This window comes from Anopheles funestus, chromosome 2RL (assembly GCF_943734845.2).
Source record: "Anopheles funestus chromosome 2RL, idAnoFuneDA-416_04, whole genome shotgun sequence".
NCBI classification, from domain to species: Eukaryota; Metazoa; Arthropoda; class Insecta; order Diptera; family Culicidae; genus Anopheles; species Anopheles funestus.
Window position 1 is genome coordinate 66,717,123 of NC_064598.1, and position 14,807 is coordinate 66,731,929.

Genomic DNA, 14,807 nt, shown 5'->3' on the forward strand with positions numbered 1-14,807 from the left:
TAGAGAGGAGGGTGGTGCACCGGAAGGACTTCCCAAATAAAGAGTCCTTCCTTTACCCCTTCCGCTATGACAATGGGGGCTCTATTCTTTCAGCTATATAAGGACGATTTAGTAAATAATGTTACTCCCGCAATTCGTAATATTACATCACGCGTATTCGGTCCAAAGTGTGTTTATATACTACACAATCGTAAACTGGAAGTATGATGACTAATTGCCAAATGTTGTAAGTTTTTTTTTGTTCATGTTCCCTATTGGTGTCGCGTTACACATACACACATACAAACGAGTGGAAAATTTATTCACATCTAAATTCGTCAAAAAATTGCTATCGAGCTTCTTAACTAAGCCCTCGCGATCAATATATATATACGTGAATCTTGGATTAAATGCGTTACTACATATGTACGTCACGAGGATCAAATGTGTACACATCACCGCGTGCCTTCGATTATGCTTTACACTAAAACATCAATAACGCGAGCAATAAATAGCTGCAAAATACGTTAATAAAGATGATTTTACTTTACCAATGAAATGTAGCTACCACCAAATGGATGTCCTATGTCCTAAGCCAAAAACCTGACACCGTTGCACTGGTCTGTGTTTGTTTGGATCGCAAATGTGAGCTTTCCGAATTAAATACAATTATAGTAGATGTAAATTTATATGCTTATGTTTTTGCTTATTTGCTATATATATTGACGCTAAGCGATGCTCCGTAATAATAAAAAAAAATCGTCACTCTCCTGCTTACACAATGTTCATCGCATGGAGCTTTGTGGATAGCTCATCGTCTTCCGCAGGTTGAGACACTTTGAGTATAGCGGGAATGTGCATAATACAAAAAGGGCGATCATTTGTAGGGAAAAGAGAAATGAAACTTGTGTTAAAGAACGTTTTTGTGTTTCTAAATCACACTGCAAATCCCAAACGACAAACAAAGTATCACACCCACACACAAAATGCATGCAAATCATCTTCGAGACTAATGCAAATTTGTTCTGCAACCCGAGGAATTCCGAAATGAACACTGTTAGTAATCTCCATCGGGAGCAAAAAATCCGTCGTCTTTGCTCCGACTTTTATAAAGTTGCGAATGAAGATGGTATGTACGTACGGCCATTTGTACCATCGGCAGATGGGTTAACGGATGTACTAGAAGCAAACAAAACACTCACAACCGAATGAAACAAACACGCGATGTTATATTAATTAAAACCGAAATGCACACCCCCCATTGATGAGGCTTTTCGCATACGCATGGGAACATCATGCATGCAGTAACGCAAAATGGCTAAAATGTAAAACAATTAATCGGACGACTTAGGTCGCCTATTTGGTCTTCTTACTAGCACCGCCGGCAGTGGCCGCCCGAAGCTGTTTGAGCTCCTTCGTCCAAATCAGATTGTTAAAGAACTCTCCGAGTAGGTACAAACCTACGCAAAAACCGAGACTAACGGCAAAGAAGAGGATACGTTGCGGTAGGTTCAGTACTTCCAACACCGGGTACACCCAGATGCCACCATAGTGGTGCACCACGTGTAACCACCCGAGGTACGATGCCATGAATATGCCCAGACCGGTAAAACCAGCCTTACGCGTCGGATACTGCCGGAAGCTGGTGCAAATTTCTATCACCATGAAAATGACGATATTGGTATGCATAACATGGTTCAGCCAGCTGGAATGAGAATGAAGAAAAATGTAGTAATCAAATTCGACCGGTTTATAAACCTTGTTTCGTGCGTTACCCTGGGAAAACTGCATCTAGCGCCTTGGGGAACACGAGCTCACGATCGATCGCCATAAGCGTCCAAAACGTAACGCCAACATTGAGTGCTACCGGGAAAGCGAACGCGGCCAGCATGTAATCTTTCAGCTTCCGGATTAGTGGCATACGCTTCGGAGCCACCTCGTTGGTGCCGATGAAATCATTTAGGAGACAAATCGTAAAGTAAACTGCTTGTAGAATCTGGAAATTATATAAGAAGATATGCATTAGCTTGTTGCAGCTTCCAACAATTACACTTGGAATGAAATATAGAAGGAGCACAGAAAGTTTCACGTACCGCATCCCAGACAGTTAGAAATTTTAGTTTACCGCCAAACTCACCACCCGGCCGCAGCATTCCCGGCGGAAAGTGAACGTACGTAAAGTCATAGTAAACGGCGTACGAAAACTGGACGGCCGCGACTAGGTGCATAAGCGTTCGCAGGGCACCGTAAACACCGCGCTGATACCCATCGTTGGATTTGGATTTGGCCATGTTTTTATTAAGGACAAGCGATGGAAACGTTGCTAAACTGGTCCACGTTACAAGGAAAATTGCAGTGATTTCTGGGTGTTTTTTTTCTACCCTGCTCAAACGAATGCACAACACTTTGCGCAGAAATAGCGCCTTCACTGGCGGGGTTTTACTGATGAGTGCCGCGTTGTAGATGACTGTGCATTATTCAGCGTGTCTTCAAGAGGCGATTTATTATCTCACCGCCACGATAGTTAACGAGGAAGGGCAATCAAACGCCCCACTTCGTACTTTGACCGCCGTAAAAGATGCAAGATTTCTGGTGCGAGAAAAAACAACAACCTCGTTCGGTTTGTGTGTGTGTATGTGTGCGTTTGCTTGATTGTTGACATTTTCAGCCAGATTTTGACAGCTGCCAGATTGACCGAAAGCAAACCGCGTACCACGAGCAGGCGTGCGCAAATCGCATTCCGAAAACTTTACCACCCGGTTGTTCAAATAAACAAAGTGAATACCGGCCCAGACTTCCTCAACCCTCCGGTAAACTCCGTTGGCTATACAAAATTGCTACAGATTGATTGGAAACTAATTAAAAATAAACCGATTCTTCGCAAAGAGTAGTGATCGTAAAAGCTGCCACATAAAAGCATAAAGCGAACACATCGATTGCGTGCGGAACTAGATCATCTTCTACAGTTCATTGGCATAGTGTCGATAGTGGTGTTGCCGTATCAGCTGATTCGTTCATTGGAATGCATTCGCAGTTCACTGAACTCTCTCGCTACACATATTTCTTGTGAACGGGTTGGGCGGGTGAGTATATTGTTTTTAATGTTAACCCAATAATGGTTTTCAGCGAACCTTGTTCTTTCTTTTGTAGTCGCTTCAGATGATATTTATAGAACCACTTTTTTATTATTATCATGCAAAGATCGAGAACAGATCTGCAGCGTAATGATATCGAAGATAGCGACATCAGCCAACGTGTTGAAGTTAGTACGAAAGTAATTTGAGTTTTTTTTATATTGAAGATTTATGTTGTTTTGAGCAATTACCATAAGCTCAAAAATTTACCAATTTACTACAAAATTGACTCAATCAATAACTCGGGGTAAAATACAATTAACTTTTAAAAATGAAGCAATTGAAACCCCGTAAGTTATCGTTCCTGTTCCTGTCGTAGCTGTTTACTTGTAGTGACTACGGTTTTCGCACGACAAAACTGGCCCAGCTCTTGCTGTTATTCATTTCCTCAATTTCTTTTCGAAAGCTATACTGTTTACCATGGTCAGCTCCATTGCAATTTATAAATGTTTATACGAAGAACTGAAGTGTATGTAAAAATTTCGCGCAGCTTACGCTCTGGATATGTTACGATCGTCGTTTTGACGTTACACCGTCCTCAGAAAGTGGCTGGTTCTTTAGCAAGAAGCATCATTCCTTCGTCTCATTCCCTAATCTACCAGTACTACATTTTATGAGAGTCTATAAAACAGCCGGTATCCGCTTGGTTGTACGGAATGTTGCCCCATCGGTTTACCATACGCCAGGTTAAGGTGTTTCTGGCTAGCATATGGTTACCATCAAGTGTGAGCGTACCATCGGTACTGCCCGTCCGTAGATCGGGCGTTTTGTTTGTTTGGGAGAGGTGCATTCTTGACAAGCACTACGGGGATATGCTCGTCCATGGACGTAAGTGCACCAATCAACAACTTTACATCATCGTTACAATTCGCTTATCTTCATCATGTTGAAGAAACCGGAGAACCACGAGAGTAGGGTTTTATAAAAAAATAGAAGTAGGTTTGAACCTAAACGGTCCTGGATATAGATTATCCTGCTTTGTACAATTCGGAAGTGATAGACTAATATAAGAGAAAATATGGTACAGAAATTGTATCATTGAACTTAATTTTCATATTATATGATCTCCATATTATAACAATATTTCTAGAACAGTCCGGTGGAGTATGCGATAACGGCGCCGGTTCCACACTATAGGGCCAGCTGTATCAAGTCCCATCCCCACTGGTTATCCGGTTACGTGGGAACAAAACAAGTCAAGAAACGGCCTGGACGTTCCTAAAACAAAGAATAAGCACTCCACACAAAATAGCAGTTGAACCAAACACTGTTTTGGGTATTTCGGGTACATCTGACTGGAAAACGTTTAGTAGCCAACGTAAGCTGCGCGGGGAAAGTGGGTAAATGAATTGGAATTTAACAATTGGGAGACGGTCATATCGTATAAACCCAGACTGGAAGCCGTCAAAGTTTGCTACTAGTGGGTTTGCGTAACACTCTGCGTGCCGTCATCGAGGGGACAAAGTCGTTAAAGTGATTATGTGATTTGTTTCATACTTCCATACCATCATCCCCTTTTTACTCGATGCTGAAAGACGTACTGTGTGCAAGAAAGGGAACAAGTACGTACATATGTATTGATTTTTTGGAGCAGTCGAATTGCATTTGTTTCGTTCGACCCGATTTCGTCTCAAGTGGCTTTGGAAGGTGATCTTTACCAATGACCTCGGACATTATGGAGGTCGACTATGGTAGTTGTAATATTTGTCGGTAATATTCATGATATGATTCGGTGAACTCACGAAGTCGTTTTGTACAATACAGCTAAATGCGCTAATATTAGGTTTAGTTTTTTTTTAGTTTTTAGTTTCTTTTTTAGGTTTTAGTTTAGTTTTTTTTTAATTTCAAAATGTTTATATATCTCTCTTATTTACCGGAGTATTGTACTTTTTTTACATTAAATTGTAAAGAGTTGACATTTTTGAAAACTTGTGTTTTTGGTATATTCTTATAAGTGTAGTTCAAAAAAAAAAGATCGTTAGTTTTAGAATTTCAGCAAATAAATGTATGGGGGTTTGTTTGTAATTATGTACACAATAGTTACGTGATTGTTAACGGTTTGGTTTAATGAAAAATTTTACGACTTCAACATCTTGCTATTCTTAGCACAATTTTGTCATTTTTCTTTTCGAAAGGTTGTTGGGTGCAAGTAAAGCCTTTAAATCCATTTTTTTACAAAACATACGCAGCATATATAATTGCTATGGGAAAACCTATCGAAAACTAAGATCAAACAAAATGAGTATGTTGAATCTTCATAATATGTTCATAATATGCTCTAACAACATAACTTTGAATGTCTGTTGATTGTAGTATGTTAAAATTAAATAACCTATTTCCCTATTCATAGAAACATCTCATGCGTCTCGGCATTAGAGAGGAGTGGCATGTGTTAGTCAATTAGTTAAAATATGCAGTTGGCACGCAAAATGAAACTAGGTATTATGTCCTTTATACTCATAAGGAGAAACTTACTATCAAACAAAATAGCCGTAGAATATTTAAAATCTTCGTCATATGAATAGGCATTTGTCTTTTTCAGGTTATATTCTTAGAATAGATAACTATTTATTCGTATTTACTGCTGCAGAGCAATTCCTTTATCCGAGTTATCTCTTGTGATAAGCAGTTTTATTTTCAACAAGTTTTTAAGGTTTTATTTGTGTAAATATCTGCTGTACTGATAGGCAACAAATTATATTAAAGCAAACGATGCTTCTGTATCTGCTTTTATGGTGAAAGGGTATGTAAATGAAAGAGAACATTTAAAAGTAGAGCGAATTGCCTAGGAAAGTTTATTATTTTACCTATGCAGAATGAAGCAAACATTAACGATTCTTTTTGTGTAAATTTAACAACTGTTTTGTAAATAATAGGTGAATTGTGCTCCACTCACTGAATAACTTCGAATTGTTTTACCAAAAATGTATAAGCCACCAGGCGGCTCCATCGAATTCGTATCAATAACGTTCCAGGAGCAGCACCATATACGTTTTCGACACACCTGCACCAGCAACAGGGCGATAATGGTAGGTCATTATCGGCTGCCAGCCTGGGGCAAAACGGTATCAAAATACTTGCCGATTTTCCCCACCGCTGGTGTGCACGCGCGCGTTTCTGCGAGCGCATTTGTTTATGTTACATTTTATTTTTAACAAATTGCGTACATTTTATCATCAGCCGAAGTGTTTTCATTTTTATTATACGCAAAGGATGGTTTTCTGACTAGCGCACATTGGTGTAATAAGTGCCCACCAACCAAGGAAACGTTAAACATCAACAAAACACCGAAACGGAAACAAGCTCTGGAAATTTAACGTTGTTTCGTTTGGTTTCGGACAAGTTTTTCTTTTTTCTCCATTCACCCTTCCCAATGTGGTTTGTTTTGTTTTGTTTTTTTTTCATACTTTATCCGCTTTACTTCTGCGGAAGCCGTCCATAAATCTTTCGCTTTATTGATCCGCTTGCAATAACGAATTTCGCGAGTTGATGTGTTGTTGATGATTTTGAGTACGGGTTAGTTTTTGCGGGGAGCAGCAAAGCAAAGGGTCCCAACGGAAGAGAGGAAAACATATGCATATTTTTGACAAACACCATCGTCTGTACGGTTTCATATTGCACGGGGAAATGTTCTACCGGCTGGAAAGAACCTTTTTGGAATAGGATTTGTTTTCCTTTTCGCTCCGGGTGTGTCTTGTTTGCGATTTTGTGACCTTCAGATGTTTTCTAATTTTGGACAGTTACATACTTAACATCATTCAGTGAGCACTCGCTAGATTGCTGGAAGGTGGTTGCTTTATATTATATGGTCGTGTAAGTACTAACAACGTAACACAGGAAATACTAAGAGTTTTTGGATTATTTTATATACAATGCCGAAAATGTGGAGAATCTTTTAATAATGATTTACCCTCAAAAATTATTGTGATTACAAAGAAACGTATCTATCAAAATGACTTGTCCGATAGTTATAGTGTTAAGAAAGCTCTCCCAACATGTACTAGAAGCTATTTGTTTTTCCATGTATTTGTAATTTGCTGTTAAGTATTTAGCTCCTGTCGTATTTTTTGCATTTTTATTTATTGATTAAACAATGTTTAATATTAGATTATTATATCACAATTCAAGGAATGAAGGTACAAGAAACTTTAAGAAACTTGGCCAAATTATTATCTTTTTTTTATGTTTTTAGGATATAATACTAACCAAACACCAGTACGTTAAGAATTTGGATCTTCCACCATACTCCGTCGGTCGCATCATTTTCGGCACGACAAGATCATCCGGAATGTGGACGAAAAAGCGATCGTAATAAATCGCATAACCATACTGGCCGAACGCGATCAGATGCCACGTAATAACGAAGGCTGGTAGCTTGTACAGTTGCACACTGGACATCTTGGCTGAAAGTTACTCACTTTGTTCGACACTAAAGAAAAGTACACTCCAAGCAAAAAGGGGCAAGAAACGTATGCAGACAGCTGTTTTCGTGTCTGTGCAGAATAAGTGCTTTCTGCTCGTTACCCTTGCGTACTTCGTTTACACTTGACACTCGCAACAAAGGAAAGCTACACAGAAAGGCAACATCTCATTAGGGACGTACATACAATCATACCATTGCTGTAATGCAAACACACGCCCGAATTATTTAGCCACTTCTTGTTTGATCCTTTTTTTTTCGTCAGTACTGAGAAACGAAATACTTCGAGAACAAAAAAACAATCACACACAAACACACAAAATTTCTTCTTTTATAAATTCTGAAAACGAAGCAGTCACGGTGGTGGGTTTTCAAAGGCCACGGAAACGTCTGCGCGGAAGTACGGAATACCGTACACACTGCGACGTTTGATTACAGAGTGGTAAAAGTGCCGGAACTGAGAAGAGTTTCAAAGAAAACTAACGATGTGGTAAAATGTAGGCTCGTTTTATTTTGCACTCTGTATTTGTGGGGAGAGCCGCAGTTTTTCACCAGCAATTGTGTTACTAATCTGCTGTCATTTTAGAGAGTTCCAGCACAAGCACTGATGGTTCAATGGAGGGGACAACTCACACGTGCTTTGTCAGCACTTGAAGTTAGTGAACGAAATGGGCTCGCTTTAACACATGCTAGGCACACTTTTAAATCAACCTTTGGGATGTCACTTTGGCGAATGGAGGGACACAATTGAGGATGAGTTAGGGTAGTCGACCGCGCACTGCTGGCGTCTAAATACCGCGATTGAAAACGCTCTCGAACCAAGAGCTCGTAAGTTTGCGATGCTTTCTTTCCTACCACCTACATGCACTACTCGTGACGTGAAGCGTCCTAATAGTGACACGAACGCGACTACCGATAGTACACGAATGAATGAATTTTGTGCTGTGGCAAATGGTACCGAGTGTAACTCGTAAATGTAGTGCAGTGTGCATGTGGTTTGCTGTGAAAATTGAGAGGAAATATAAGAGAGAAAGGCGCAACCGTTGTTCTCTTTGTGTTTGGTGTAATGTGCGATGGAGGCGCCCCATACTCGACAAAGTTGATGTTTTTTTGGGTTTTGGTTAGGGAGCGAAGATGACACTTTCGCCTTTAGATATGGATACCGTGCGTGAGAAGGCAAGAGTGTGCTGTGAGAGTCTATTTTATCACAGAGCGAATAAGTTCGCTCAATGCGCTGTTGTTGACGGTGTGATACCGAATATGTGATGACGATATTATATACATTATGTGTATCTATTTTTGTTTTGACGTGCTTTAATTGTATTGCTTAAGTAAGCGTTGTATGGTGTTTTTTTGATTTGATAGCTTGCTGTAACAATCGTATCAAAACTTCGTTGATCGAACGCTTTTAAAAGGATTATATTTGTTTTGTGCTTTTATTTGTATATATACGACCCTTTTTTGACACACTGGAAGTAGATTAAAACCATTTGTAATCAATGGTTCACACAAAAAATGGAATATTTATAAGTTTCATAATTATTGGAAAAAAGGTTTTCCGTTAAATGCATTAAACCGATGCTCCTATCACCAATGGTTTCAATTGGAAATATAATGCGATATTTGAAAAAAGGCATGTTTATTATATCAACTATATCTCTAAAAAATTCGATTATTTTTACTGCTGCATGTGTCTAAACTTGGGGACCATTTATAGAGAGTATACTAGTTACACTTTAAATGACAATCAATTATCTCGATTAGTTAACTCAAACGGTACACGAAGTTGATGCAGTAATTATTATTCATTAAATACATACAGATAGATTAGACGTACTTATTTCGACAAACGATCATATATCACGCACAGCATTGTCACAACAACGGATGATAGATTGCATGCCTATTATTTCTGTTTCGTTTATTTTCATAGAGGCTGCTAGGCTTGCTATTTGAGGTATACAAAGTTTATTTACGAACATTAACGTTACAGCTGGTAGGTAGAATTTGGCTATTCGTTAGAATTCCTTTCATGATAGCAAAAATAGTTAAATACGTATAAGTACGTCCCACACAAAGATCAAATGATATTGTACATCCAGACTTTTTGTTGGGGTTATGACCTTCTTGGTCATACTTGCTATTTTTGGCTTACTAAACTTATTTTACTACGTTGTCGGATAGTCAGTCCTTCCTACGTTCCAGATGAGATGTTTGAAAATAGTTACACTGTACTCACCAAATTCCAATATGTTAGGAATATGATCCGCCCCTTGAGCGGTAGTTGGAATTTCTCGCTAGCAGCCAACAGCTTTAAGCTTTCTTCCACTTCTTCTAGTTGCTTATCGGTGTAGGAATAATCATAGTACATAGCAAACACTTCCGTTAAAATCTCTATGGTGTACAGGAGTCGAAAAAATATTCTTTCCGATTTAAATAGTTTAAGATAATTACACAAACTAATTGTCACTTTTGCAAACATTATAGAAAATTTTTAAATTTCTATATTTTACGGTGCGTAGCCTTCTTTATTTTCTTATGAGTTTTCTACAAACTCGCGTTCAGGTCTGCGAAAGAACACTGAATGTATACACAGATGGAAGGTTTAGTAATTTGTAACGTTGGAAGTCGAAAGCTTGAGTTGCGTGAGTTATGTCAATTCCGTCTCACTATAATGATGCTGCATGGTATAGCTAGAATAATAGCATTTTACTAAACACGATACGATCGTATATGCATGACGTACGATAAGCAAAAGTCTAGTATTGACCCGTAGCTCTATAAAGCTCTTGCATGGGATAACGTTTTGTGTGCTTTAAGATCGAGGCGTCACTTTGTTTTATAAAATTCACATATGGAATAGAACCTTCATTTCTGTATCTTTTTATGATAGGTCCATTATGCTTTGAAAGTATAATTTAATGATGAAAGAAAGTATATAAAATGATTTTTTTTATATCCAGTCTACTCGCGTTTTGCCCATAGTGAAGAACCTACGTGCTCTGAAGCATGTTCCGATACGATCATCGCTTATCTGTACTTTCATTTCTAGTGCGAACGATGGCAACTTCGGACCGACTTTGCATCATACCTCCGAACGAGTGGAACGAACTACGTGATCTGTATCGTGAAAGTTGGCCCGAACATCACGTGGCCTACGCAACGATTGACAACTACATCCGGTGGTATGAAAAAGATAGTAATATTAAAAACCTCACCATTTATTGTTTGAATGGAAGCTGGCGGAAAGACGGCACTTATTTAGTTGTGGTACGTTAGTACAATGGATCGATCATTTTAAATTCCTAATCTAAGCATTGGCTCTTCGTAGGATCGCTATCAACTATTTGCGTACAGCCTGGAACCAAGTAACTGCGTGCTGGAGAAAGCTCTTCACCTACTTGATTGGAGTATAGGACTGAAAGTGAGTTCCTTACTCGCCCGTCATCGAGAGCCGGTTATTAATGTTATCACTGCAAAAAATCTTACGAAAGAGTATGATAGTGAAACAGTAATTTATTACATGCCGAAGACAGCTTGTGACTCACTGTGTCTGACGGTACCGGAAGGATTTGAACTGAAGGCCGTGCATTCGGAAGATACAGTTAAAGTGAACGATCTTTGGCCAAACCGACACCAGGGTTCATTGTTCTTCTTGCAGAGGTTGGCCGCATGGAACGCAAACGTGGGACTGTATGAGTGTTCCACTGGTAAACTGGTGGCGTGGTGCTTTCGTCTGCAAGCCGGACCACTCGGAGCTATGCAGGTCGACCCAGAATATTATCGACGCGGTTTCGGAACAGTTGTGGCAATTGCAACGGCTAAACAAATAGCCGAACTCGGTCATGATTGTTTTGCTTTAGTTAATGAGGCTAATGTGCCATCGAGGACTCTGTTTGAACGAATTGGCTTCAAGTATGGTGGCGAAGCTTATTGGATAAGAACAATACCGACAATACCAAACGAATGGCAAGATTAAATTAGATTATTAACGGCTAAAGGAGATCACAAATCTTCCACGATCAAGACATTAACTACAAATCCTTATTATAGTAGGCTTTTTACTCTTATCGTAGAGTGAACGTATGAAACTTGTGATGATGCATTATCAGTCACAGCCACAGCTATCTAGGTCTTGTAAATACATCAAAGATTATCTCTGCCTATTCAGTCTCATTTCTCGTCAACGCTTAGCAATGACTGGTTGCGATCAACTAGTAGAGATCCCACTGGAAGATTGGACTGAACTAAAAAATCTCTTTTACTGTGATTGGCCAAAGCATGAATTTGCCTACTATCTGCTGGAAAACTACGTGAAATGGAAAGATCATCAAGAAGCACTGGACGTTAACTGTTACTCATTAAATGGAAACTGGAGAGAAAACGAAACATTTGTGTTAAAGGTAAATGGTGGAGCTTTGTTGACGAATTATTGATTACTTGCTGTAATTAAATCATCTTCTGTGTATTTATTTTAGGATGGCTTTGAAATATACTTCTATACAAAAGCTGAACACGACTGCAGCGTTTTGATAAGACTGTTATTGCAAGTTCAATGGGGTTCCTTCAACGAAGTTAGTATGGACTATCTAGAGAGGCATCATCCGGCAATTGAGCGAATCATCAGCGATAGGTGTCTGAAGGTAGCAAGTAATAATTTAGCCCACTACTATTTCCTGTCCAAGGAGCAAGCCCTTGCACTGCATTCGTGTACAATACCGGAGGGTTTCGCGTTGAATAAGTTACAACTGAAGGACTTGGACAATATCTACTACCATTGGCCTCTGAAAAATTATATTAGCTACGAAGCAGGGCATGGGCTACTGAAACGGTTGATAATGTTGAACGAAAATGTAGGATTGTTTAATGAAAAAGGCGTGCTTGTGTCGTGGTGCTTAAGGTATGATTGAAGTAAACATACTGTTAACAAATAATAATCAGTTTTTTTGTTCTTACAGTGATCAAACTGGTGCTCACTCCGATCTTCAAACATTGCCTGCCTATTGCCGTAATGGATATGGACGGATGGTCGTAATGGAGCTTGCAAAACGACTAGCACAAACGGGATCGGATTCCAAAGCGTATGTTTTACATGATAACAAAAAATCGATACAATTATTTGAGAGTGTTGGTTTTCGAAAGATACAAAATTTGCACTGGATTGTGGTGAATGCGAAACGGTAAACAATACCAGTTTTTGTTATTGGCATGGGACGCTTAGTGGCCCGGTTTAATTTAGCCAGTTATGTTATTGATTCGTGTATTTGCTGATTTGGTTATTTAATCACCATAGTAAATTTTTACTTTGAAAATGATACATGCAAACTATACAGAAACCTGAACAAAATCTTCGAAAAGTAAACTATCTTAGTATATATATGAATCTATGGAGAGAATTTTAAAAGCAATTCATGATTAGCTGATGCCAATTTTGTAAAATTAGCATTTAGTGAATTAAGAGATTGGGTGATCATAGAAAATAATTCTCGTGTTTTGATTATGGACGAATATTTGAAAAACATTGTATATTTAATGACCACCATTTGAATCGATTATGTGCTGATTATCTCAACAATATAATATAGTTTGTTTTGTCGAAATTATATACTGTTCCTATGGCCGATATGTGGTTTCAACAAGACATTTTCCACGAGAACCAGTGAAACAAATCAATTAATATTGATATATGAAGATATGATATGCTTAAATGCTAGATAAATTTTTTCGTCATTAAAATTGTAATCTTCATAATCTTTGTACTCTATGAACAATCTATATCTTCAAAATCACTTGTATACATATTTGATTGTATGCTACATTATGCTGTGATCAACTTTTTTTTGCTGATTTATAGAGTAAGCAATAAAATTTGGTTTAACCAATGGAAACTATAAGTGCTGTTCAAATAAAACGTGCTGTGTCGCGAATCAATTACAGCTTTCGATTGTTTTTGACGATACTGATGTACCGGTAAATTTCGGTAGGTTATAGATAAGATAAAAAAAAATATCACCACAATATTACACAAGTGCAGACTTGATTGTACATGTACATAGACAATGAGAATCATTTAAAATTTGTACTACATGATCCAATTTAATTGTGAAACAAACAGATCAAATTTACAATATTTGAAATGCAGCGAAAAATAGCGAAACAATATGCACAAGCTTTGTTAACTGAAATTGAAATATTATTACTCCCAGCGGTTGTTACAGGTGGTAACAGCGCATAAACGACAAAACCGTTACCAAATCCGATTCCAACCATTTTCACGTAGTTACTCATTATCCGATCATGAGCTAAAATTGAGTCTAGTAAGATAAGAAGATGAGAAAATTTGCTTGAAATTCAATATTCAATAAGTATTGTCATAAGTTTTAAATTTCAACCATTGTTTTTAAGTCTACATTTTATGTAGATATCAGATCAAGCTCAGTTTATATGTAGATGGTGGTTTTATTCATATTTGAAAGGGTTTTTTTCCTTTATCTCGTATGAAGTTTTTAGAGTGCTGTATGTTTATGGATGGATGGATCAAATCCTATCCGGAACGTCCCCCTCCCGTAGCAATGACTGACTATCCAGCTACGCTATAACAATAAGTTTAGTAAGCCAGAAATGGCCGACATGACCTTAACATGTCACTGACCTGACATGAGGTTAAGCCAAGGAGAAAGAGAAAGAATAATTGTTAATAATCAAATAATAATTTTTTATTGAATAGTTCTTTAGCTTTACTTTTTCAAGCATATTTATACATTGAAATTGCGTGAAAACATCAGCACATTGCAACAGGAAACAACACGATGCATATTCAATTGTGACTCACATTTATTGTTTAAGGGCAAACCCTGTTGCCTAACCTTAAAACGATAACGTTATAATCTTAGACCTTATACAGACCGTTAAATCCATTCTTCTAACAACTCGCACAAACGACACTGTGCCAGTGGAAGGACTGTCAAACTCCATCGTTTGTCTTCCGTTCCATACCCCAGTTAGAGTGCATACACCGCCCTGATTAGTAATGGAAAATCATGTTTCCCTTTATCTTATCGACGATAGCTTCCGGTATTTTATTCGCCATCTTTTATCGGAGGCGCCAAAACGACTGATTGGCAGTGGTTCCAATGTGATATAAAAGAGGTGTTCAGTTGTCTCAGTTCATCATATCAAACGATCGAGTGTTGCAGGGCGCACCTTAATTTCGTAGCATCGAACAGTAACGCAGCGACTTGTGTGCTAAAATCATGGCAAAGTTCTTAGTAGCT

General features: G+C 38.4%; 3 protein-coding genes across 14 annotated transcripts; 2 read left to right on the forward strand and 1 right to left on the reverse strand.

Moving 5' to 3' along the window:
* Window positions 1-209: 209 nt before the first annotated feature.
* LOC125763237 (androgen-induced gene 1 protein-like) lies at window positions 210-9,116 on the reverse strand. Of its 11 annotated transcripts, none has more exons than XM_049426116.1 (5): window positions 8,396-9,116; window positions 7,320-7,681; window positions 1,755-1,975; window positions 1,353-1,684; window positions 210-815 (listed from the first exon to the last, which is right to left on the reverse strand). In XM_049426116.1, the coding sequence occupies exons 2-5, from the start codon at window positions 7,509-7,511 to the stop codon at window positions 754-756; spliced, it is 807 nt and encodes a 268-aa protein (XP_049282073.1). In that variant the 5' UTR covers window positions 7,512-7,681; window positions 8,396-9,116; the 3' UTR covers window positions 210-753. The 11 variants fall into 11 exon arrangements, with proteins under 11 accessions (XP_049282073.1, XP_049282072.1, XP_049282074.1 ...); XM_049426115.1 differs by having other exon boundaries at window positions 7,320-7,733; XM_049426117.1 differs by having other exon boundaries at window positions 8,389-9,116.
* LOC125763236 (uncharacterized) lies at window positions 2,691-11,512 on the forward strand. 2 transcript variants are annotated; one of them, XM_049426106.1, is made up of 3 exons: window positions 2,691-3,062; window positions 10,586-10,803; window positions 10,865-11,512. In XM_049426106.1, the coding sequence occupies exons 2-3, from the start codon at window positions 10,594-10,596 to the stop codon at window positions 11,510-11,512; spliced, it is 858 nt and encodes a 285-aa protein (XP_049282063.1). In that variant the 5' UTR covers window positions 2,691-3,062; window positions 10,586-10,593. The 2 variants fall into 2 exon arrangements, with proteins under 2 accessions (XP_049282063.1, XP_049282062.1); XM_049426105.1 differs by lacking the exon at window positions 2,691-3,062 and adding an exon at window positions 3,196-3,241.
* Window positions 11,513-11,618: 106 nt separating this feature from the next.
* On the forward strand, window positions 11,619-12,850 carry LOC125763232 (uncharacterized). The gene is made up of 3 exons (XM_049426101.1): window positions 11,619-11,936; window positions 12,012-12,433; window positions 12,492-12,850. The coding sequence occupies exons 1-3, from the start codon at window positions 11,619-11,621 to the stop codon at window positions 12,715-12,717; spliced, it is 966 nt and encodes a 321-aa protein (XP_049282058.1). The 3' UTR covers window positions 12,718-12,850.
* Window positions 12,851-14,807: the final 1,957 nt, after the last annotated feature.